Source organism: Lithobates pipiens, unplaced genomic scaffold (genome assembly GCF_037356315.1).
Source record: "Lithobates pipiens isolate NorthernLeopardFrog02 unplaced genomic scaffold, aLitPip1_a1.2 Scaffold_25, whole genome shotgun sequence".
Taxonomy (NCBI): Eukaryota; Metazoa; Chordata; class Amphibia; order Anura; family Ranidae; genus Lithobates; species Lithobates pipiens.
In genome coordinates this window covers 226,664,237-226,690,205 of record NW_027507787.1, presented here as the reverse complement: position 1 = coordinate 226,690,205, position 25,969 = coordinate 226,664,237, and the positions used below count along the sequence as shown (strand labels likewise).

The 25,969-nt window shown below is 43.6% G+C and overlaps 1 protein-coding gene across 1 annotated transcript; it reads left to right on the top strand.

Moving 5' to 3' along the window:
• Nucleotides 1-1,409: 1,409 nt before the first annotated feature.
• Nucleotides 1,410-4,114, top strand: LOC143930001 (olfactory receptor 1J21-like). Its single transcript, XM_077453909.1, has one exon. The coding sequence runs from the start codon at nucleotides 1,410-1,412 to the stop codon at nucleotides 2,349-2,351; it is 942 nt and encodes a 313-aa protein (XP_077310035.1). The 3' UTR covers nucleotides 2,352-4,114.
• The last annotated feature ends 21,855 nt before the right edge of the window (nucleotides 4,115-25,969 follow it).

The following is a 25,969-nucleotide window of genomic DNA, read 5'->3' as shown; positions in this document are numbered from 1 at the left end:
CCCTAGGTTTCCTCTTCTTTGGTGGCTCAATTACCTTGCAGATTGGAGCCACCCTTTCGTGTATGCTCTGGTTGAGAACTACAACTCGATGTTAAGATGCTGCCTGCATGTGCATAGAAAGAGGATAATGTGTTAAAGTTCAAGGCATGGAGGGACCAAGAGTGGAAACTGGTGAGTGTCTGCTTTCAAATACACACCTCAGGGCAAGAAATTGATAACAGCTAAAAGGACGGAGCATGAATGTACTTTGCACGCTGCCAGTGATGATGCAATATAGTTTTGAGGGGGACAGTCAGGTAACTTGTAGTGAAGTACTTCCTGACAGGCAGTTCAGGGAAACCTTTACACATGATAATGCATTGGGCAAGGCCAAACAAGTGGAGAGCTGGACAGTAAACTTTTTAAACAATCACACACCTGCAACCATGGCTGTCATTCTATCAATCTGCCTTCTGATACCTTTCAAATATCTCTCCATCTTAGAAGCTTTTTCCCATTGAAATAGCATGCAGCAACAACCTTGAAGAAGGGGTCCTCTCCCCTGAAACACGTTGGATTTGATTTACTAAATGTACTTGTGGATTTTACCAACAAATACCTTTTTTGCCTATTTTCAAATCAACATTTTTTTGGACATTGGGCGCTCCTCCCTTCCTACTTTTCCAAGTCTACATGTGGAATCGACTATAAGGCCGCACCAAAAAGACAGCAGCCCATACCCCAAGAGGTTTTATTACCATGACTTAAGACATAACCTACAGGGGGGATTCCTTCTTACTTGCCTACACAACCACCCATCCACGACCAGTGACTGATTCAGTCAGTCCTGAGTGGTCTCCAGCACAAACGGGAAACAATGACACAGGAAGTCTCCTTATTGGAAAAATAGGGGAAAGAAGACCTGGGGTTTAAAAACAGAAAATACAGGTACCAGACCTCTTGTGGCACCAGTGTTTGCTCTTTACAAGCTACAGTGCCCAGAAAATCCTCTTTATCTGACACATTTCCAGGAGTGTCAGATTTCTGGTCTTCTGCCAAGCGCTCTAGCTCCTTCTGCCAGGCACCTACATCATTACTATGTTCGCTGGGGAATCCAGCCCCTGATACTACCAGACGTGTGTTAGATAAAGAGGATTTTTCTGCAGCAGTAGCTCTTGAAGATGATATTGAATTTAGTGTCAGTGTTTTAAAAGATAAAGCTATTGACTGATTTGGCTAAGGTAGTTATCCAGGTGAAATGACAGGATTAGACCAACCTGTTCAATCGTACTTTTGGTCGATCATGTACAGGATTCCTTCTTAGCTGTTCATATGTAAAATTCAAAGCATATTTTATTAACAAATACTTTTCATTTTAAATATATTCAAAAAGTAACAATTATATTTTCTTTTTATTTTATGAAAGGAAGATGGAGGAATGCACGAACAGCACACAAAACATGTTCTTCATTTCAGCATTTTCCATCTCTGAAACTGGAAAATGTCTTCTTTTCACTGCAGTTCTATTGATGTATCTGATGACTGTTCTTGGAAACACGACCATTGCTCTATTGGTGTGTCTGGTTCCCCAGCTCCATAATCCAATGTATTTCTTTTTGAGTAATCTTGCTATTAGTGATGTTATATATGTTTCAGTTACTCTTCCAAAACTTCTCTCCATACTGCTAACCCATGACAACCGGATGTCTTTCTCTGCCTGTATGGCTCAGGTGTACTTTTTCTCATTGTCAGGTGTTTGTGATTTGCTTCTACTGGCCTCCATGTCCTATGACCGATATGTAGCAATCTGTAAGCCATTACAATACTCTTTACTCATGAGTAAAGATGTATGCATTTTATTGGCTATGTCCCCTTGGCTCATATCTGTGACTTATGCAGCAATCAATGTGTTATCCACCTCTCTGTTATCCTTCTGCCTCACACAAAAAGTTGACCATTTCTTTTGTGATCAGAAAACACTGAATGCGATAACTTCTAGTGATGCTACAAGTAGAAACATGCTTATGTTATGTGAGGATGTACTGTTGGCATCTTTTCCTTTTCTGCTTATTATGACCTCCTACATATTCATCATCTCCGCCATACTGAAAATTCATTCCTCAGAGGGACGATTGAAAGCTTGTTCCAGTTGTACCTCCCACCTCACCACAGTAATATTATTCTATGGTCCAATCATTATATTGTATGGCAAACCAGAATCTGAAGGATCCAAGGAACTGGACAAGCTGCTGACCTTGCTTTATACGGCAGTGGTTCCATTGTTCAATCCATTTGTCTACACTTTGAGAAACAAAAATATTTTAAATGCTGTAAAAAATCTAAAAAGGAAATGGAACATGATTCATGAATAATAATTTGCCATATATTGTAAAAAATCTACTGTATTAGAGCCATGTGCATAAAGGAACAGACCATTTTAACACCGATTTGGCACAGTGTTAAAAATCCCTCATCAGCACTGCTGGATCACCAAATATTATTATTATTATAATTATTATACAGGATTTATATAGCTCCAACAGTTTACACAGCACTTTACAACTTGAGAGTAGACAGTGCAAATACAATACATTTTCAATACAGGAGGAATCAGAGGGTCCCGCTCATTAGAGCTTACAATCTAAGAGGGAAGGTCAAGAGGTACAAGAGTTAATTAATAACTGTGGGGGATGAGCTGATGGAGAAAATAAATGTACAGTTGTTAGGAGGGGTCCAGATAGGCTTCTCTTAAGAGAAGGATTTTCAGGGATCATCTGAAAGTAGACAAAGTAGGAGATAGTCAAACAGATTGGGTTAAAGCATTCCAGAGGATGGGAGAGGCTGGGGAGAAGTCCTGGAGGCAAGCATGGAATGAGATAACAAGAGAGCTAAAGAGCAGTAGGTCTTGGGAGGAGTGAAGAGGATGATTTAGTTGGTATTTTAAGACCAGGTTAGTGATGTAGCTGGGGGTCAGGTTGTGGATGGCTTTGTAAGTTACTGTTCATCTTTCTTTTCATTTTCTTTCAGCTGTCAATTTGTAAAAAAATTTGGTGCAACCTAAGTACGTGTAATGTACAATAGTGATTGTCATCTCCATCTAGCAGCTGATGTGCACACTACTACAGCACAATGTTATCCCACTAGAGCACACACAAGAAATCTCAAGAAACCTGTGAGGGGGCCTAAAGATCTAGACTGTTTAGGGCAGCCTTTCTCAACCTTTTCAACACAGAGGAACCCTTGAAATAGTTCTCCAGTCTCGGGGAACCCCTGCTAAAAATTTGAAATCTACAACTCATGATACATTAGTGTGATGGTCAGTGGAAAGAATGGTCCTTACACTTATGGTCATTGGGAAGAAATACCTCCTTACAGATAGCTAAAAAGATGAACGGTGTTGGTGGGAACTTATCCGAGAGGCAGAAATGGCCCAATGCTGAAGGAACCCCTAGCAACCTCTGGAGGAACCCTACAGTTTCACGGAACCCTGGTTGAGAATCACTGGTCTAGGGGCTTCCACAGAGTTGAATCCCGCACTGCTCTTCAGGGGTTGCTTTGTCCATGCTTTCTTGATAGCATTATGGGGAATCTGTAGCTCTGTTGGCCGTACTTTATTATGGATCTCCTAATCCACCTAAGTCTACAAGATTCTGAATCTGATACAGCTATCTGTATGAGTAATATTTCTCAGACTGGTTATCCAGGTTTAGTGACCTTGTGCCCGTATGGCATCAATTTCCTGTTCTTGGCTGGCACAAGTGGAGTCCAGGCTGTCCAGGCTGTCCTTCTGCTGTTACAACCTGATCATTTGAAGTTTTCTATTTTTACTACACTATCCTTACTTGCAAAGATGTCTCACACCGTTTCTAATGAAAGGCAAAACAAGATGGGAGAATGGAAAGGACAAAGGGATGACTATTAACTAAAGGAGATAGAAGGGGTCTCAACTGCATGATAGGTGTGTATATCATAAAAGATGCCATTGTGGATGCCTGATATGCAGGTAATAGGTTAAGTTAAAGATAATATTCAAATTAAAGTGGAGCCTGAGTTGTTCTGAGTTGTTAGAGAGTACATCTCTTGTCCAAGAGCCAACATTCCCAATTCAACTGGAACGTATGAGCTGAGCAGTGTATATAGGCAAACATATTTTTAAAAGATGCCTGAGTGTTAGGAGTACAAATGACTGAGTATAGCCTCAGGGCTTCTGTTTGTTTCCAGGCTCTCGCCAACTCAAGTCTGGCAGCTATGAGTGTGTGAGTCACAAAATGTCTTGTGCGAGGGAGAAAATTATCAATGGAGATCCCCAAAAGCACAAGAATCAAAGTTGGGTTCTGAGAAATATGGGTGACCAATGAAATAATGCCACCATTTGTATACTAAAGAGCCTCCTTGACTACATTTTCTCCAGCAAAGCAAAGAGGGGTGTGAGGGGAAACTAGTTGGTAAAATTGAAGGGGTAGAATACCATTTGTGAAATATATTCTAAACCAGGGGTAGGGAACCTATGGCTCTCGAGACAGATGTGGCCCTTTTGATGGCTGCATCTGACTCTCACCTCTCAATCCGCGGATTGCGTGGTGTGCCGATCCGTGGATTGAGCCCATAGGAAAGGCCGCAGCTTCGACCGAGCTCCGGAGCTGCGGCCATCTTGGTACACCCGGCGGCGGCCTAGGTGAGCGGCGCACTGACGTCATCATCACTAGCCTCAACTGATCATGGATCTGCCTGCCTGTGTAGTGGTAAGCAAGCAGACAATCGTAGGGGAGATGTGGATATTACAGTGGGGGAGATGACATGGATATTACAGTTATAATTGAAATTAGTTGATTTTGCTTGATCGATAAAAAAAAAAACTAGTTTTAAACATATTGTATTGCTCTCGCAGAATTACATTTTAAAATATGTGGCGTTCATGGCTCTCTCAGCCAAAAAGGTTCACTACCCCTGTTCTAAACTGTTTCCCAATCTGAGAGACATTAGGATACTTTTCTGGACCGTCATAGGGCATAGTACCTTCGTTATATAGATACCTGGAAGTTAAAATCTTATTCCCATCTCAAGCATCACCGGCAGATTGTCCGGCTGTGAATTTTTAGAGAGGAGGTCATATACAAGAGAAATTCCACCTTGAGATGTTTGATTAGGTAAAGAATGAATGAAAAAAAAATCCATGAATTGATCGACTGCCAGTAATTTCGAATTTGAAGGTGTTTACAGAAGTCCTTCTCAGAAATGGAATAAGTGGAGAAAGGTCCTCGAAGCACTGAAGTGTCCCTTGCGAGTAGAGTTTTATGACATGGTTAATGCCCACTATTTCCAAAGACTTCACATTGAGGTTTGGAATAGTTAGCTATAGGCATGAAATATGAACAAAGCTGTTTTTTGTAGAATGTCCCCGAGGTGACCCATATAGGAAGGCTAGCATTAATAGTGTCCAGACAGAATCGCTTTGTCCTTTGGGTTAATGTGGTGGCCGTTAGCAGGGTTTTTAGATTCATGGAGGAAGCAAGCTGTTTGATTTGTACCCATTGTTTTCCTGAGGAAGGGTGCCACCAATATTGTTGTTGGTTCAGAATTGTTGTTTTGTAATTTTAAGGCAAGTCAGGGTCTCCAATTCCAACCTGAGATTTAAGAGCATAAAGTAATGATTTATTTACTCTGATCTTTTTATTCCCCCAATAAAAATGTCTACACGTCTTTGTAGATTCTTGAGATAGGAGTTTATCATTAGAATAAATAGCATGCTAAATAAGTATACTATATGCGGTAATATACAAATTGTTTTCAAGAGAAATCCTACCTGCCCAAAGCAATCATAGTGGATACAGTTTTTATACAGATCTCTGAGATCCTGTGAAGAAGGGCAGGATAGTTAGCCTTAAAGATTTAAGTGTCCAGTGAAGCAAGCATAGTTACATACCGTGTTTTCCCGAAAACAAGCCAGGGTCTTATGTTCATTTTGTCAGTAAAAGACACAGTAGGGCTTATTTTCGGGGTAGGTCTTGCCATGTAATATGCTGTCTTCTCTCCCCCTCTCTCTCCCTACCCGATAGGAATCCCCAGTGTGAACCAAGTTACAATGCTTGTAAAATCCTATCATCCACTCTATTACAGTAGTATATAATGTACAATGTGTGCGTTTCTGTAAAATAATTGTGCCAAAAACCTTCATTATAGCACCACTCTGCGCTTCTGTGACCCCCCCGGAACTCTCTTCCCCACAATTATATTACAGAAACACACACATTGTACATTATATTCTACTGTAATAGAGTAGATTGTAGGATTTTACAAGTATTTTAAACTAGGGCTTATTTTTGAGGTAGGGCTTATAGTCCAGCCCTGCTGAAAAATAACATTAGGTCTTAGTTTCGGGGACATACGGTAGTTACATAGTAGGTGAGGCTGAAAAAGTCCAGCCTATGTGTGTGATTATATGTCAGTATTACATTGTAAATCCCTGTATGTTGCGGTCGTTCAGGTGCATATCTAATAGTTTCTTGAAACTATCGATGCTCCCCGCTGAGACCACCACTGTGGAAGGGAATTCCACATCCTTGCCGCTCTTACAGTAAAGAACCCTCTACGTAGTTTAAGGTTAAACCTCTTTTCTTCTAATTTTAATGAGTGGCCTCAAGTCTTGTTAAACTCCCTTTTGCAAAAAAAGTTTTATCCCTATTGTGGGGTCACCAGTACAGTATTTGTACATTAAAATCATATCCCCTCTCAAGCGTCTCTTCTCCAGAGAAAATAAGTTCAGTGCTCGCAACCTTTCCTCATAACTAATATCCTCCAGACCCTTTATTAGCTTTGTTGCCCTTCTTTGTACTCCATTTCCAGTACATCCTTCCTGAGGACTGGTGCCCAGAACTGGACAGCATACGCTAGGTGCATCCAGACCAGAGTCTTGTAGAGCGGGAGAATTTTCGTTTTATCTCTGGAGTTGACCACCTTTTTAATGTCAATATTCTATTTGCTTTACTAGCAGCAGCTTGGTATTGCATGCCATTGCTGAGCCTATCATCTACTAGGACCCCCGGGTCCTTTTCCATGCTATATTCACCCAGAGGTTCTCCCCCCAGTGTATAGATTGCATTCATATTTTTGCCACCCAAATGCATTAATTTACATTTTTCTACATTGAACCTAATTTGCCATGCAGTTGCCCACCCCATTAATTTCTTCAGATCTTTTTGCAAGGTTTACACATCATGCGGAGAAGTTATTGCCCTGCTTAGCTTAGTATTGTCCACAAATACAGAGATTTAACTGTTTACTTAATCCTCTAGGTCGTTTATGAACAAATTAAATGGAATTGGTCCCAGCACAGAACTCTGGGGGACCCCGCTACCCATCTCTGATCATTCAGAGTACTCCCCATTGATCACCAACCTCTGAATTTACCATTGTAGCCAGTTTTCAGTCCATGTACTCACCCTATGGTCTATGCCTATGGACCTTATTTAGTGCAGTAAACGTTTATGGGGAACCGTGTCAACGTCTATGGGCCTTCCTTTATCTAGATGGCAACTCACCTCCTCGTAGAAGGTTAGTAGATTGGTTTGGCAAGAACGATTCTTCATGAATCCATGCTGATTACTGCTAATGATACCGTTCTCATTACTAAAATCTTGTATCTAGTCCCTTATCATCCCCTCCAAGAGTTTACATACTATTGATGTTAGGCTAACTGGTCTGTAATTCCCAGGGATGTATTTTGGACCCTTTTTAAATATTGGTGCTACATTGACTTTTCTCCAATCAACTGGTACCATTCCAGTCAGTAGACTGTCAGTAAAAATTAGGAACAATGGTCTGGAAATTACTTGACTGAGTTCCCCAAGTACCCTCGAGTGCAAGCCATCTGGTCCCAGTGATTTATTAATGTTAATTTTCTCAAGTCTAATTTTAATTCTGTCCTCTGTTAACCATAAAGGTTCTACCTGTGATGTGTCATGAGGATAAACACTGCAGTTTTGTTTACTGAAGCCCTTGATTCCCTCGTGAAGACAGAGGAGAAGAATAAATTCAATACGTTTGCTATCTCCCCATCCTTTGTAACCAGATGTCCTTCCTCATTCTTTATGGTGCCAGTATGGTCTGTCCTCCTTTTTTACTGTTTATATACTTAAAGAATTTCTTGGGATTTTTTTTCATGTTCTATCTAAGCCATCCTGATTGTACCCTTACATTTCTTGTTGCATTCTTTATAAAGTCTGAATGCTGATGATGATCCCTCAACCTTGTATTTTTTGAAGGCCTTCTCCTTTGCTTTTATATGCATTTTTACATGGAAGTTAAGCCATCCAGGACTTTTGTTTGCTCTTTTAAATTTGTTATCCAAAGGGATGCATTGGCTAATGCCCTTATTTAATAAAGCAAACCCATCTTTCCTCCGTGTTCTTTGTTCCTAAGATTTTATCCCAATATATGTTTTCTAGCAATGTTTATAGTTTAGGGAAGTTTGCTCTTTTGAATTTCAGTGTCTTTGTATTCCCCTTATGTTTCCAATTTGTGTGATTTATACTGTAGCCAATTGACCTGTGATCGCTGTTACCTAAATTGCCCTGTATTTCCACATCCGTGATCAGGTCTGTATTGTTGGTAATCAGTAGATCCAGTAACGCTTTATTTTTACTTGGTGCGTCTATCATCTGACTCATAAAATTGTCCTGAAAGATATTAAGGAACTGGCGAGCTTTAGATGAATGCACGGTTCCCTCTACCCAGTCTATGTCTGGATAATTAAAATCCCCCATTATGATAACACTCCCCATCCTTGCTGCTAATCCAAATTGTGATAGAAGATCGGTCTCCCCTTCCTCCTTCAGGTTGGGGGGCCTATAGCATACTTCCAGTAATACTTTCCCCTTAGCTTCATCCCTTTGGAGCTCTACCCATAAGGATTCCACCTCCTCCCTAGTTCCCTTAATGATATCATCTCTCACATTCACTTGTACATTATTCTTGATATTTAGGCATACCCCTCCCCCTTTTTTACCCTCTCTATCCTTGCAATAAAGGGTATACCCTTGAATGTTTGCCAGCCAATCATGAGAGCTGTTGAACCAGATCCCCGAAATTCTCACAAAATCCAAATCCTCCTCGTATAACAGTATCTCTAGTTCACCCATCTTGTCTGCCAGGCTCCTGGCATTGGTGAACATGCCACGTAATTTAGACCGGTTGCATATTATCCTCTTATTGTGTTTTCCGAGATTGCAACTAGGACTTGCTACTATACTTATCTTGGGTTTATGTGCTTTGGTCAACCTACCACTAATGCCCCCCATACTACCCTTTGTAATATGTTGTGTGCCGACTATCTCTACCTCTGGACCCCCCCCCCCATCGCCTAGTTTAAAAACCCCTCTAAATTTTTGGCCATCTTCATTCCCAGCTGATCTGCACCCTCCTCATTTAGGTGCAGTCCATTCCTTCTATAGTACTGGTGATCGCATGAGAAGTTGGCCCAGTCCGCCAGAAATCCAAACCCCTTCTTACTACATCAGCTCTTCAGCCACTTGATTACTTCCCTAATCTCCCTCTGCCTTTCTGGTGTGGCTCGATGTACCAGTAGTATTTCAGAGAAAACTACCTTGGAGGTCCCTTTCCTCAATTTAGCTCTCAAGTCCCTAAAATCATTCTTTAGGACACTCTTCATGATTTCTTGATATCTGTCCTACAGGATGGGAAAACTGTTAGTAGAAAAAAAAGACGTTCTTTAGCAACTAACCTGATTAACCACTTGCCAACCAGCCGCCGTCATTATACGGCGGCAGGTCGGCGCGTTCCCACAAATCCCTGTAGGTGTACATCGGCTCCTTTAAGAAACCATAGCAGGTGCGCACATGCACCCGCTGTACGGCGGGGGAACCCGATGTTCGCGATATCCGCTGGGCCACCCACTATCACAGGAACGAGAGCCAGAACAGGGATCTGTCAATGTAACAGATCCCCTTTCTGAAAGGGGAGTTAGCGATCTGTTGTTCCTAGTGATTAGGAACAGAGATCTCTCTCCTCTTCAAGTCAGCCCAGCCCCCATACAGTTAGAAACACTCCCAGGGAACACATTTAACCCCTTGATCGCCCCCTAGTGTCAACCCCCTTCCCTGTCAGTGACATTTATACAGTAATCAGTGGCTATTTTTAGCTCTGATTGCTCTATAAATTTCACTGGTCCCAAAAAAGTGTCAAATGTGTCTCCGATCTGTCTGCCGCAATATCATAGTCCCTCTAAAAATCTCAGATCGCCATCATTACTAGTAAAAAAAAAAAAAAAATGCCATAAATCTATCGCCTATTTTGTACTATAACTTTTGCGCAAACTAATCAATATATTATTGCGATTTCTTTATCAAAAATATGTAGAAGAATACATATTGGCCTAAACTGATGAAAACATTTTTATTTTTCTATCTTTTTGGATATTTATTATAGCCAATTGTAAAAAATATAGTTTTTTTCAAAATGTATGCTTTTTTTTGTAAAAAACTGCAGAGGTGATCAAATACCACCAAAAGAAAGCTCTATTTGTGGGAGAAAAAGAACAATTCATCCAGACGATTGCACAATTGTCAGTTAAAGCGATGCAGTGCCGTATCCCAAAAAATGGCCTGGCCATTAAGGGGGCAAATCCTTCCGATCCTTAAGTGGTTAAGGTGCGTAACGTACTTGTGTGATATAAATGCTGGAGTTTGAGGCTGGTCTCCCATTAGACCTGAAAAAGCTGCTGGGATAAGTAGCCAAATGCCTTCAATATTACAAAACAAGTCAAGCTAAATGTGACTAACTATTACAATTAATAATGGATAACATCTGTACATGAGCAAAAAGGGTGTCATCATCTTATTTGTATGCATGAAAAGGGGGCGAAATGAAAAAATGTTCACTAATCCCTTTCATACTGTAGCATCATATTCTTTGGGTCAAACGGGGCCTAACATCTCTATCTTGGCTACACAATGCATTATGGTGACCCTACTAAAACATACTTTACAAGCCAGGAGGGACATAAGACCCATCATGGCATTATGGTGTACATTGTACTGGCTTCTTGGCCACAAGGTAAAATACTATTCTGTCTAAGGATCTGATGCTCTGTACCAGGGCAACTGTTGGTTAGTGTTGGCCTGAACACCCCCCCCCCCCCCCCGTTATGTTTGCAAGCACTCCCGAACAGGGGAAATGCTCTAACCTGTCACGTGACCTCAGAAGGGCAGAAGGGGAAGGTGCCACCAGGTGATGTAATCAAATGGCCCCACCCCTTGCATATATAAGGAATGTCAATGCACGGAGCGGGCATAAGGCGGGAGGGTAGAGCATTTTTCATTTTTCCTAGTCCTCGGGTTGGCGGCCAGCATGATTGACGATTGATTTACATTGAGTGACACTATTTTTTTTGTTTAATAAAGGATTTATCAAAAATTGTCTTGTGTGGTTATTATTTTTGTACACATTTTGGTGAATGGGTAGGGGTACTATTTACCCAATACACAATCACATGTGGGGGGCAGGATCTGGAGGCCCCCTTGTTAAAGGGAGCTTCCAGATTTCGATAAGCCCCCCTGCCTGCAGAAGAGATCCTTGTCCCCAGATTTGGTATGACCATCTGATTATGAGATTATACTTATTTTTTAGATGACAATGATTGACTCCTCCTGAGGAAGTGTCCAAAGCTGCGAAACATGTAGAGGACTGTGTCAAGATCTACATTTCAATGCTCCCCATGATCTCTGGGGTTCATCAAACTTCATCAAACTTTTGAAACCTTCTGTATGGACAATGTACGGTTGCAACTTTTGATTGTACATAGTGTCTTTTGTAAAATGATTTTAATCATGTCCCTCTTTGAATAAAATGTTATTTTAATTAAAATTTTTGACTAATCCTTGGGTATCGAGATAGTCCTAATTTCTCAGTTTCTCCAAGGGCATGTTTTGGGGCAGTCCCAGGTATTTTGTCCTATTAAATATGGGAACAATGTGCTTTGGGGTGGGATGGCAAAGCCCCCCCTGGCTCAAATCACCCACCCCCCCATGTTAAGGGCATGTGGCCTGGTATGGTTCAGGAAGGGGGGTGCTAGCTCATTCCCCCTTTCCTGACTTTGCAGGCTGCATGCCCAGATAAGGGTCTGGATGAATTATGGGGGGGAACCCTACACAGTTTTTTTCTTTATTTCTTTTACCGGAATTTTTTTTTTTTATTCAGCTGTCAGTAGTGAAACCCGAGTTCCCGGCCCCACTCCTTAACAACTAGCTCACACTGCAGCCTTCTTGGGAAAAGCTTTGCCTTATCAGGGCACAGAATGCACTGTGCAGTGCTCAGTGTATTGCAGGGTGTTCGTCAGGGTGAACACCCGGTGAACACCCTGCAAATTTGGTACTACTAAACACCCTGCAAAGAAAACAGTACTACGGGCACCCACAGCTACAGATGACCCAAATCCAGGTCATCTTACCATAAGTTCACCTTAAAGTATATCTAAAGGCAGCCCTTTTCTCTCGTTTTGGACGGAGTGGAGAGGGATTAGAACGCTTGTCGGTTCTTTTGCTGTCTGTGCCCCGTTAGGGAGATTCACCCTCTCTATTTGTCCTGTTTACCATTATCATTGAAATTAAAAGTAAAAGAAAGTCCCACATTTTGGGTTGTCCCCAGAAAAGTAAATCTTCCCATGGGGACACTAGTTCCAGTGACCTGGGGGTCCCCAAGGAATTTGCAGGGATTACCTCTCACTTCCTGTTTTGGCTATGTTACAGGAAGTGAAGGGAAATCTCTGCAAAGGGCCACAGCTAGCGGGAAATTTTTTTTGACAGGGGTTATAACCCTTACTTACTGTATCCAAAATGAAAAAAAAAAAGTTTTGCCTATAGTTCCACTTTAAAGTGGATGTAAACCCTTTCCTATACCCAGTGAAGTGAACAGCCTCAGATGATACACAGAGGTGAAACAAATCTCCCTACATAAGTTTTATATGTATAACGGCTGTCTTCAGCTTTATATATTCTTTAGAATTGGGTTAGAATTTTCACTTTCTCATTCAGCTGTAGCAGTGTAGTCTTGGCTTACACTGGGAGACAGCTGAGGAAAGGCACACCCTCCTACATTGGCAGAAGAATGAAGATCCTTTCAGAGCTGTGCCCTGACAAGTCAAGCTCTCTGCTAATCTATTTATAGAAACCTCCCTCAACATACATTTTCAGCTGCTTTTATCTCGCATCTAGGAGAACTTGTCAGAAGTTATCATGCTGATAACAGAGAAACGGAGCAGCAGAAAGACACGGGACTTTGGAGAGAGATAAGAAAACACTTCAGATATATGTGCCTGGGTCAAATTTCATGAATCGGCTTACATCCACTTTAAGGCCGGCTGGATTAGATTTGTTTCTAAGTTCGGATTTTTATTTTTTTTCACTGTATTGTTTAATTCTCAAATCATTATTTCAAATAAGGTTTACTTTGTATCTAAATCCCACTGAGGTGTCTTCTATGTCCTCCCTTAGGCCACAGTTGTTCTTTATATATCTCATCACCGCATAAGCAGATATGTGTGATCCTCTACCGTCAGGTAATATTTGCTGTGCATAACAAAATAAAATGTTTACAAGAAACGTTTCTAGTTATAATCCTGATAAGCAAAGCAATTTGTACTTTATTTTCTATTTTTTTATACTTAGACATACTTAAAATTATGATTGAGAGATAGGTTTAGCTATGAACCTTTGGGAGTTCATTAATGTACTGAAATTGTTCCGGTGGAAGCAGAAGTGCATAAAATAACTCAATTTATTTCTGTTGTTTAATAATTGAATAAATTAAGTGCATTTTTAAATATCTATCTAGTTCAGGTATATGCCTGTTTATGCTTGTTGTTTAATCCCCTGAATACCTGGACTGAAACTGACAGAGGACGGCCATCAAGATGGTGTTGCATTCTGTATTTAGAGTGGTACTAGGACATTTTTTTAACCTTAATGCAGGGAAAGCATTAAGGTAAAAAATTGCTAGATTTGAGAATCACTTCAAAATAACGAGGTAATACAAATTGTTTATTTAAGGACAAACAAGACTCTCGTTTTGCGATATTTCCTTGCAACAATGATTTATTAATTTTTTTTAATCCTAAGACAATAAAATGTAACACACCATTTTTTCTTTTGATCAGTGTTAGTTTAAAAATAAATAGTGCTACTATAAAAGAATTTTATTTTGTAATTTGAAATGTAAGTATCTGCCTCGCTTGTATCCACAAATTGAAATGTATAAATAAGTACACAGCAGCTAGCACAATATTGACAAAATTACAAAAATTGGCAGAGGCGGTGCAGCGCTCAAAAAATCAATAAGTCCATAAGAAATAAATCCAAAGACGGTGTTCAGCACACTTCATATCAAAGGTGGTTAACAGAAGATGAGAAAGAAGGAAACCACCACCGGTACCCGATAACACAGCCGCTTACCCTCCTTAATGGACCCTCATCACAAAGGTCATATAAGGATTGGTTAATAGGGAGAGCTCTCCAATCTCCATGTGTCTCCATTAGGACCAGCAAACAGGAACACAGATATACTAACCCCAGTCTCGGCTTTCCTTGTCCAGATACATATTTGCATGTCCTGAGCACATGTGCTGAGTAGGCCGTCAGGTGTGGAACCATAAGAACTCAGTGAGCTGCATGAGCACAAGACATTTGTTGGAGATGCTCCACTTCAGTGCCTAATATCCAACATTGATCAGACTAGGTGATGTGCTGGAGTTCAGTGCATCTATGTTAATATCTGGAAGCCTGAGCACAGCGCTTCCCGGGACTGTGCTCTCTGCTCCGCCCAATACTGGTCCCCACTCAGCTGATAGTCGGGATGAGAGAATCGGGAAAAACAAGGACACACTCGGTTGGCAAAACCGGTACCTGCGTCGAGCAGGGATCAGTATTGGACAGAGTGGATCGCACAGTCCGGGGACGTGCTGTGATCCGGGGGGATCAGGTGCGGCATGTTTGGGCAAGTCTGATCAATGTTGGGTATTAGGCACTGAAGTGGACCATCTCCAATGAATGTTTTGTGCTCATGCAGCTCACTGAGTTCTTATGGTCCCACGCCTGACAGCCTACTCAGCACATGTGCTCAGGCATCTAGATATTAAGACAGATGCACTGAACTCCAGCACTCACCTAGACCCGGCTCCTACCACTGGCCATTGCTGGAGTATCTGGAGAAGGAAAGCCGAGACCAGGGTTGGTACATTTGTGTTCCTGTTGGCTGGTCCTGATTGAGATGCATGGAGATTGGAGAGCTCTCCCTATTAACCAATGCTTATATGACCTTTGTGATGAGGGTTCATTAAGGAGGGTAAGCGGCTGTGTTATAGGGTGCTGGTGGGGGTTTCCTTCTTTCTCATCTTCTGTTAACCACCTTTGATATTTTGTAATTTGACCTGTTTAACCCCTTCCCGCCGAGCGTACGCAGATCTGCGTACTCGGCTTCCGGGGGGTATACCGGGATGATGCCCGCACCTGCAGGCATCATCCCAGTACCGTTTTGTTCAGCGGGCGATTGGCTATCCAGCCATAACAACCGATGCGGCTAAAAGCCGCTCGGCTGTTATGCCGGAGGAGCGGGAGGAGACGTCCCCCCCTCCCGCCGCTGTCACCGGTGCTCCCGTTCGATCGGGAGCACCGATTCAACTTGCGCTGCCTCCGGCCGCTGGGGAGGAACTGGAACGAAGCCGTAATAGGCTTCGTTCCAGTCTCCTCATAGTAAACACGGAAGCGACGTCATGACGTCACTTCCCGTTTACTCGGCTGCCAATGGCGCCGGTTTTAAAAAAATATCCCGTATTCAGAATCGCCGTTTTCGGCGATCTGAATACACTGAAGTGTAAAGGAGGGGTGGGGGGTCTTTTAGACCCCCGATCCCTCCATAAAGAGTACCTGTCACCGCCTATTACTGTCACAAGGGATGTTTACATTCCTTGTGACAGCAATAAAAGTGATCAAATTTTTTTTTTTTATTTTAAACAATTTAGTCATTTTAAAATAAGTAAAATAAATAAAAAAATAAAAAAAAATTTTTTAAAGCGCCCGCCGTCCCCGCGAGCTCGCAAAGCAAAGAAAACGCATACGGAAGTCGCGCCCGCGTATGTAAACGGTGTTCAAATCACACATGTGAGGTATCGCTGCGATCGTCAGAGCGAGAGCAATAATTCTAGCACTAGACCTCCTCTGTAACACTAACCTGGTAACCGTAAAAAATGTTTAAAGCGTCGCCTATTGAGATTTTTAGGTACCGTACTTTGTCGTCAATCCACAAGTGCGCGCAATTATAAAGTGTGACATGTTTGGTATCTATTTACTCGGCGTAACATTATCTTTCACATTATGCAAAAAAAATGGGATCATTTTACTGTTTTTTTTTTTTTTAATTCATAAAAGTGTCCCTTTTCCCAAAAAGTTGCATTTAAAACACCGCTGCGCAAATACCGTGTGACATAAAATATTGCAACAATCGCCGTTTTATTCTCTAGAGTCCCTGTTAAAAATATATATATAATGTTTGGGGGTTCCAAGTAATTTTCTAGTAGAAAATATGGATTTTAACTTGTAAACACCAAATTCCAAAAATAGGCTTAGTCATGAAAGGGTTAAAATTATACTAAACATATGATGCTTAACCACTTTCAGACCGGACCAATTTGCTGGTCAAAGACCAGACCACTTTTTGCGATACGGCACTGCGTCGCTTTAACTGACAATTGCGCAGTCGTGCGACGTGGCTCCCAAACAAAATTGACGTCCTTTTTTTCCCACAAATAGAGCTTTCTTTTGGTGGTATTTGATCACCTCTGCGGTTTTTATTTTTTGCGCTATAAAGAAAAATAGAGCGACAATTTTGAAAAAAACACATTATTTTTTACTTTTTGTTATAATAAATATCCCCCAAAAATATATAAAAAAACATTTTTTTCCCTCAGTTTAGGCCGATACGTATTCTTCTACATATTTTTGGTAAAAAAAAATCGCAATAAGCGATTATTGATTGGTTTGCGCAAAAGTTATAGCGTTTACAAAATAGGGATAGTTTTATAGCATTTTTATTAATAATTTTTTATTATTTTTTTTTACTAGTAACGGCGGCGATCAGCGATTTTTATTGTGACTGTGACATTATGGCGGACACATCGGACATTTTTGACACATTTTTGGGACCATTGTCATTTATACAGTATTGCTATATATATGTATATATGTATTATATATATATATATTGCTATATAAATGCAGTGATTTCTGTGTAGATGACACTGGCAGTGAAGGGGTTAACCAGTGGGTGGCAGTGTAGGGGTTAAGTGTTCCTAGGGGTGTGTTACTAACTGTGGGGGGGCTTTCATTTAGTGAACACTGATCTCTGCTCCAATCACATGGAGCAGAGATCAGCGTCACTAGTTGCTAGGCAGAATGGAGAAATGCTGTTTACTCTGCGGCAATCGAGTCCACGGGTCCCGCGACCGGACTCACGGGGGTCCCGACCAGCGCGGGAGCGCGCCGCCGGCGGCGCGCTCCCGATGACAGGGCGGCATTGAATATTGGACGTACCTGTACACCAATATGCCTGCCCGTGCCATTCTGTCGACGTACATCGTCGTGCGCTGGTCGGGAAGTGGTTAAGTTATTTACAAATAAAATAAAGTTTTTTTTTTCAATTTTGAGTTTTTAAAACATGAAATGTGTAAATATATGTTAAATGTGTAAAAATATTAATGAACAAAGCAAATGAAACAATAAAAAAGTTTAACTGTAATGGTTAAAGTAGAAGTCCAGCCTAAGATCATTTGGCTGGGCTTCTCCTATGGATCACAGGAGTGTAATTGGTTTTTCACTCCTGTGACCCGTTTTCAGCAGAGAGTGGACTGAAGTCTGCTCTCTGCTGACATCACAGGAATCAGTCCAGGCACGTGTCATCCCGACAATAAAGTCTGGATCCGCCAGGTGCCTGGACTGATACCCATCTCAGGCTCTCAGTAAGCCGCTGAGAGTCTGAGATGGCCACTCCCCGCCCCTCCACAGCTCAGCGCTCCAGTGAGCATGGAGGGGTAGAACAGAGAGCTGCTGATTGACAGTCACCACCTAAATAAAAATGATTCTGGAAAAAAACAAACAAAAAAACACATACTTCTCTTTTAATAATATAGAAATGAAATAAAAAATAAAAGGAAAAAAAAAAAATCAGCAGGAAAAAATAATTTTATGGAGATGGAGAATAAAAAGCTAATTAGAACTAAGGATGAGCCGAGCACCAGAACATCCAAACAGGCAAAAAATTTGGAAGAACACACAAACACAGTTAAAGTATATGGGACATGAACATGAAAAATCAAAAGTGCTCACTTTAAATGCTTATATGCAAGTTATTGTCATAAAAAGTTGTTGGGGACCCTGGTCCTGCCCCAGGGGACATATATCAATGCAAAAAAATGTTTATAAAAACTGACATTTTTTCAGGAGCAGTGATTTTTTTTAATGCTTAAAGTGAAACAATAAAAATGAAATATTCCTTTAAATATTGTGCCTGGAGGGTTTCTATAGCAATGACTGTAAAGTGGCGCAGTTTTCCCATGTTTAGAACAGTACCACAGCAAAATTACATTTTTAAAGGAAAAAAACGGAAAATTCTATACTCACCTTTCCGTAATTTTCCTTTCCTGACGCATCTTCATGGCACCACACACTGGGTTGTGACTCCGCCCCCACAACCTGACAGGATTGGTTAACTATAAATTTGAAGGGGAGACCTCCCGCTGCATTCTCTGTAAATATCATCATAAATTAAACAAACGGGAGGGATTTGTGTGGTGCCATGAAGATGCGTCAGGAAAGGAAAATTACGGAAAGGTGAGTATAGAATTTTCCGTTTTCCTGACGCCTTCATGGCAGCACACACTGGGAAATAACTCGCCAGACGGGTGGGTAAATGCAAAATATATTTAATTCCTATAATGCCGAAGAGTTGGCTCTAATAACAGATCTACCAAACTCTGCCAAGGACAAAAGGGCAGAGTTCACTCTATAGTGAGAAATGAAAGTATGTTCAGAAGACCATGTAGCTGCCCTACAAATCGTCTCCGGAGAAACTCTGCAATATGCCGCCCAGGAAGTAGCCACTGCCCTAGTAGAATGAGCCCTGACGTCTTCTGGAATCGTCAAATGTTGCGTAGAATATGCCTTTTTAATGGCCCTCACCAACCAGGTCGCAATAGTGCGTGAGGAAGCTGGCATTCCGCGTCTAGTTCCATGAGGAATAACAAAGAGAGAGTCCGTTTTCCTAACAGAGGTTGTAGCTGACAGGTAGTTGGTGATGGTGGATTTAATGTCCAGCGGGTGAGGATATCCCTGATCATCAGTGAAGGATGGAAGGACAATATCTTGGCTATAGTGAAAGGAAGAAGCCACTTTGGGTATAAAACGATCTGAGGGTCTAAGAACTACCCTGTCTGGAAAGAAAACCAGATAAGGCTCCGAAATAACCAAGGCTTGAATTTCCGACACTCTTTTGGCCGATGTTATGGCAATCAGAAAGGCAAGCTTCAAGGTCAGGTCCCATAGTGAAATAGATTCCACAGGAATAAATGGTGGACTAGAAAAAGCGTGGAGAACTACCGATAGATCCCATGCCGGAAACATAGGCTTCCTAGGAGGCTTTATCTTCAGACTAGCCTTAAGAAATTGGATGACCAGGGGATGAAAAGCCCATTTTGTGCCTGTTTTAGCCGAGAGAGCCGAAACCTGCACCTTGAGGGTGCTTGAACTGATGCCTTTGTTAATTCCTGACTGAAGAAACTCCAGGATTTGAGGTGGTCCCGGAGCAAGAGGGTTCCAACCTCTTTCTTGGGCCATAAGGCAGAACTTTTCCCAAATTCTAGTATAGATGGAATTCGTGGAAACTTTCCTAGCCTGCATTAAAGTAGAAATGACCTCCTGGGAGCAGCCTTGCGCCTTCAACCTAGACCTTTCAACTTCCAGGCCATCAAATGTAACCTCTCGGGAGCAGGATGAAGAAACTGCCCCTGTGAGAGGAGGTTTGGTTCTAGTGGCAGAGCAATTGGTGGCTGGACACTGAGTTGTAGAAGAGTCGTAAACCACGGCCTCCTCGGCCAGAACGGAATTATTGCGAATACTGTTACTGAAGACCTCCGAAGTCTGGACAGGAACCTCGCAATTAGAGGAGTAGGCGGGAATATATACCCCAACTTGAAACTCCATTGATGTGTCAGGCAGTCTATTCCCTCGGCTGACGGAAACGGATTCCTCGACAGGAACCTGCGACATTTGGTGTTCAAGGGAGTAGCTGCTAGATCTATCTCCGGTGTCCCCCAGGTTCCCGTCAGGAAAGAAAAAATTTGAGGACTCAAAGACCACTCGTTGTTGGACAACGGCTTCCGACTCAGATAGTCGGCCAATGTATTCTGTGTTGCTGGAACATATACTGCTCTCAAGTCTGCTAGGTGAACTTGGGCCCATTCCAAAATGGGACGAACTTCCTCCATCAAGGTGACACTTCTTGTACCTCCCTGTCTCTGCACATAAGATACTGCCACCTTGTTGTCCATCCTGATAAGCACGCTCTTCCCCGAGAGCAGAGATGTGAATGCCGTTAGGGCATGGAAGGCTGCTCTGAGTTCCAGAACATTGGAAACTACCCCTAGGGCTTGGAACTGCCACTGGCCCTGGACTGCTAGATCCTGGTAGTGTCCTCCCCAGCCGCTCTGGCAGGCGTCCGAAGTCACCACTTCTGGGTCTGGAGGGACTATTGGCTTGAATTTCTCTAAATTGTTCTGGTGTGTCCACCACCATACTGACCGTTTCACCGGCTTGGAAATGACAATGGTCTGATGCATGGACACTCCATTCCACTGCCTGAGAAAGGAGATTTGTAGGATCCTCATGTGCCATTGGGACCATTGCACCATGGGTATGGTGGCCGACATGGATCCCAGCACGCTCAGACAGACCCTGGCTGAAAGATGACTTGCTGACAGCAGTCTCCGCATCTTTTGAATTAGGAGCTGAATCTTTGCCTGTGGTAACTGAACTCTGTTCTGTTTGGTGTCCAGATGTGCCCCTAGAAACACCATCTTCTGTGTAGGTTGTAAACTGCTTTTTTCGAAGTTGACGATCCACCCGAAGTTGTGGAGAGTTGAAAGAAGAATTTCCCGATGCTGAAGTAATAACTCTCGACTTTTTGCTAACAGCAGGATGTCGTCTAAATAATGGTGAATTCGAAGACCTTTCCCCCTCAGGAACGCTACTAACGGTAGAAGAGTTTTGGTAAAAGTCCTGGGAGCCGACGAAATGCCGAATGGAAGGCATCGAAACTGGAAATGGGAATGATTGATGGAGAACCGAAGAAATTTCTGAAAGGCCGGATGAATTGGGATGTGAAGATAGGCGTCCGACAAATCTACGGACAGCATCCAATCGCCCAGATTTATTGCCAGGAGTATGGACTGGAGACTCTCCATTTTGAAGGCTTCTATTTTGATGTTCTTGTTGAGCTTCTTGAGATCCAGTACTGGACGAAAATCTCCTGTTTTCTTCCTTACCAAAAATAACGGGGAGTAGAAACCTCTCCCTCTTTGAGTTGATGGAACCTCCACAATAGCCCCCTTCTGTTTTAAATCCGCTACATATTCTATCAGGAGGCTTTTCCTGAATAGTGTGGAAGGCAGTCTGGTAGGCTGAAAGTGGTTGCCTGGAAACCCGTTGATGAATTCCCACTTGTGCCCATACCTGATTGTGGACAGTGCCCAATTGTCCTGTATATGTCTTGTCCAGATCTGAATAAACCCTCTTAGCCTGGCGCCCACCTGGGCTGGGTGAGCGGGCAAACTTTCAAAAGGATTTTGGATGCTCCCCTGCGGGTGTAGCCTTGGTCTTTTGCATTCTCAGAAAAGAAGGCTTGGTATTCTTCCAATCCCTCCTGAATTCTCTGCCGGGACGATAGGATCTGGACTCTCTATACTTGTCCGGAAGATTTCGCCTGAAAGAAGGCCCTTTGTGAGCTTTGGGTCTTTTGTCGGAGGGAATCAGACCAGATTTCCCTCCTGTGACTTTGGAAATAGCCGAATCCAGTTTGGCCCCAAAGAGATTAGAACCATCGTAAGGGATCTTGCACCAATTTATTTTAGAGGCTGTATCGGCCATCCATGGCTTCAGCCATAGGGCCCTTCTAGCTGTTACCGATGCCAACATTGTTCTGGCCGAGGATCTTATGATGTCCACTGAGGCCTCTGCTACAAAGTCGCCTGCCAATCTAATCTCTTGCAAGGAAGAGACTAATTTCTCCATCTCTGCACCTTCTAGCAGATCCTTCTCCAATTTAGTAGCCCATCCAGAAATAGCTCTTGCCACTGCCGCCGTAGTAATAGCCGGTCTGCAGGAGCCCCCTGCCATGGAATACGCTTTCTTTAACTCCAAGTCCATTTTACGGTCCAATACGTCTTTAAAAGAGACCGCATCTTCAATGGGTAAAGTGACATGACGGGCCAGGCGCATCAGGGAGGAATCCACTATGGGAGCAATCATCAGAGGTTTAACCTTTGATTCGTCCAGAGGATACATCTTCGCTAATCTGTTCGCTATGCTGGGTCGTTTGTCTGATTCCCACTCATCTTTAATAAGATCTCCGAGTTCCTCAATAAATGGGAAGGACTCTGGTCGTCTTTTTAAATTGGGAAAGTACTTGCGGGTCTTCTGAGGTTCAGGAATAATATCCTCCCAGCCGATAGCCTCCTTGACCGATTTTGCAAATGGTTCCACCAAAGAAAAATCAAATCCTGCAGACATTTCCTGGCCGTCATTATCTGAGGATGATTCTGAAGCTTGGGAATGATATGTGTGCGCAGTGGATGTGCTAGGGCCTGCCACCTCCATAGCAGGTGCTGTTGCCAAAATAGATTCACGCACTGATTCCCTTATGAGGTCAGTCGCAATTTTGGCATCTGCTTCCTTCTCTTTAGTTGCTTCATTGAAGCAAGAGCGACAGGCAAGCTTCTCCGGAAGGGCCGGTGCGCCACATATCCAGCAGGCGTTAGCTGCGGGTCTGGTGCGATGGCTGTGATGAGAGGAAGGAGACCTGTGGTCCGAGCGGCTATGCCGAGTGCGACCGTGGTGGGAGCGACCATGTCTCTGACGAGATGAGGACCTGGAGCGACTTCTGTGCGATCTCCTACTGGAAGTGCGACTTGAGCCTCTTCCATGCCTGGAACTTGCTCCCCTTGATCTGGTAGGGCTGCAAGAAAAGCAGCATCTTTAGCAGTCGGCACTCTTTTTCCAGACAAACGAACAGGATACATAAAAAGGGAGCCCACTGCATAATAAAGGCTTATTTAAAGCCTATAAAAAATCCATGAGAAGTCCCCTGAGACCACCAGAACGGGGATTCCCTCCATAGAGCTCATTTAGAGACTGTACAGGAGGGACTTCCAAACAGGAGAGGCTTGAACCTGCTGGGGTGAGGCGGTAAGAGGCTTATTCATCTGTAGGTATCTTTGAAACTCGAACGCTCCAACCTGTCAGGTGAGGATAAAAAAGAGAATGCAGCGGGAGGTCTCCCCTTCAAATTTATAGTTAACCAATCCTGTCAGGTTGTGGGGGCGGAGTCACAACCCAGTGTGTGCTGCCATGAAGGCGTCAGGAAAGTCATTTAAAACTGATCGCGGCTGTAATGAATTGTCGGGTCTCAGCAATATAGATAAAACTCATTGAAAAAAACAGTATTGGGGTCCCCCCCAGTCCATTACAAGGCTCTATGGGTCTGGTGTGAATATTAAGGGGAACCCCAAACCCAAAAAAATTGCGTGGGGTCCCCCCAAAAGAATGGCGTAGGGGTCCCCCCAAAATCTATACCAGACCCTTATCCGAGCATGCAAACCTGGCAGGCCGCAGTAAAATAGGGGGGATGAGAGTGCACCTACCTCCTGAACCATACCAGGCCACATGCCCTCAACATGGGGAGGGTGCTTTGGGGTCTGACCCCAAAGCCTCTTGTCCCCATGTTGATGGGGACAAGGGCCCTTAACAAGGGGACCCAAAGATCCCACCCCCCCATGTGAATTGGTAACGGGGTCCATTGTACCCCTACCATTTCACAAATAAAGTGGTAAAAAAAACAAGAGACAGCTTGGGACAAGTCCTTTATTAAAAGATAAAAAAATAAAAATGTCCAACGATGTCCATTCATCATCAATCATGCCCCAGACAAGTCGAAAAAAATAAAAATAAAACCACAACACCTTCGCCTCCATGGGAGGCTCCCACCAAGTGACGCTTCCAATTGGTGACAATCCTTGTATAGCTGAGGGCGGGGCCACCTGGTGACATAGACGGGTGACCCTGACGCCATGGAGAAGCCAAATTGTAATTACTGCAAATAGCAGATCTGTCTCCTTCTTCTTCTCCCCTGTCAGAATGAGAATTTGTGTTTACACACACAAATCCCCATTCTGGCTCTCGTGCCCATGATTGCGGGTGGCCAGCGGCGATCGCACCCGCCGGCCATGCGCATTAGGTCCCCTGTGCGTGCCTGCTGTGGCTTTTAAGGGAGCCGACGTACCCATACAGCAATTTGCGGGAAAGTGCCACTTCGCCGACTTATATCGGCGTGAGCCGGTCGGCAAGTGGCTAACATGGAACCTTTCTAATTTAGTCTGACTTTTTTGCTGCACTGCACAACTGTTAGTACAATTACTTTTTAAATGAATATTTCAGTGACTTTAGTTGGAACTTAAATAAATAAAAACAGAAGGTAGAAGGTTAGCAAAAACGCAAACAACCCAATCAACAAAAAATTGTTTGGTAATAGTTTGGTCTCATTGTCATAGAAAATAGACCCGGGAGGGGGGCGTGGCTTAGCAATGGCCGAGTGAGGACGTGTGTTGTGAGAGCTCCGGTCCTCCTTACCTCGCCCAGCTATCATAGACAGCTACTACAGCCGTTCCGAGAGGTATGTGCCCCGCCAAACGACACCGATCCAGACCCTCTACCGGCGGATCCCGCTCGAGAGCTCCGCAGCGGTCTATCCACCAATACCTGCAGGACCCGCACAGCAACCCGCCTGGCGCCATTGCTGGGTCGCCACGTGCGTCCCGCACCGACGAGACACCCTCACCTGCTGAGCCGGTCTCCCCTACCCTGCCCACGGACGGGGACCCTGATCTGGCACCACCGAACCCCCCGCACGCTGCAATGGCTGACCTGCCGCGTCCATTACCCGCTCTGCCCGACGAACTGCGGAAGATCTTGCAGGCTTGCCTACCAGGGCGGACTTCGAGGCCCTCCCCTCTAAAGCGGACATTGAATCCCTTATCTTGCGGGTGGAGGAGGCCCATGCCCGCGACATTCAGGAAGTAAGGGGGGACATCCAGGCTTTGTCGGGCAGAGTCGAGTCCGGAGAAGCGACACTGCAATCCCTTACGCAGCGGGTGGTAGAGTTGGAGCAGGCGCGGACCAGGCAACAGGCCGCGACCATAGACCTTCAACTCCACGTGGAAGATTTGGAAGACCGCAGCCGCCGCAACAATCTGCGGCTGCGGGGGTTACCAGAAGCCACGGGAGCGGAGGATCTGGAGGCGACGGTGGTGGCGATATTCCATAAGATCCTTGCTATTACCCCTGCCCCGCCGGTAGAACTGGATAGAGTACACCGCACCCTGGGACCCAAATCAACAGACCCGGAGAGACCAAGGGATGTGCTTTGCAGGCTCCATAGGTACTCCCAGAAGGAATTGATTCTCAGAAAGGCCTGGGAGCATGGAGAAGTGAGTTTCGACAGGGCGCGGTTAAAGTGCTGCCAGACCTCTCCAGAGCTACGCTGCAGAGGAGGGCATTGCTGCGACCTGCATTGGAATTGGCCAGAAGACGGGGGTGCACTTATCGCTGGGGCTACCCCCTGGCGGTTACGTTTCGGAGGGACAATGGCTCCTTTACTCTGCGCT

What these genes read in the sequence shown, in the direction of transcription:
- LOC143930001 (XM_077453909.1), top strand. Translation starts at nt 1,410, where the DNA reads ATGGAGGAATGCACGAACAGCACACAAAACATGTTCTTCATTTCAGCA.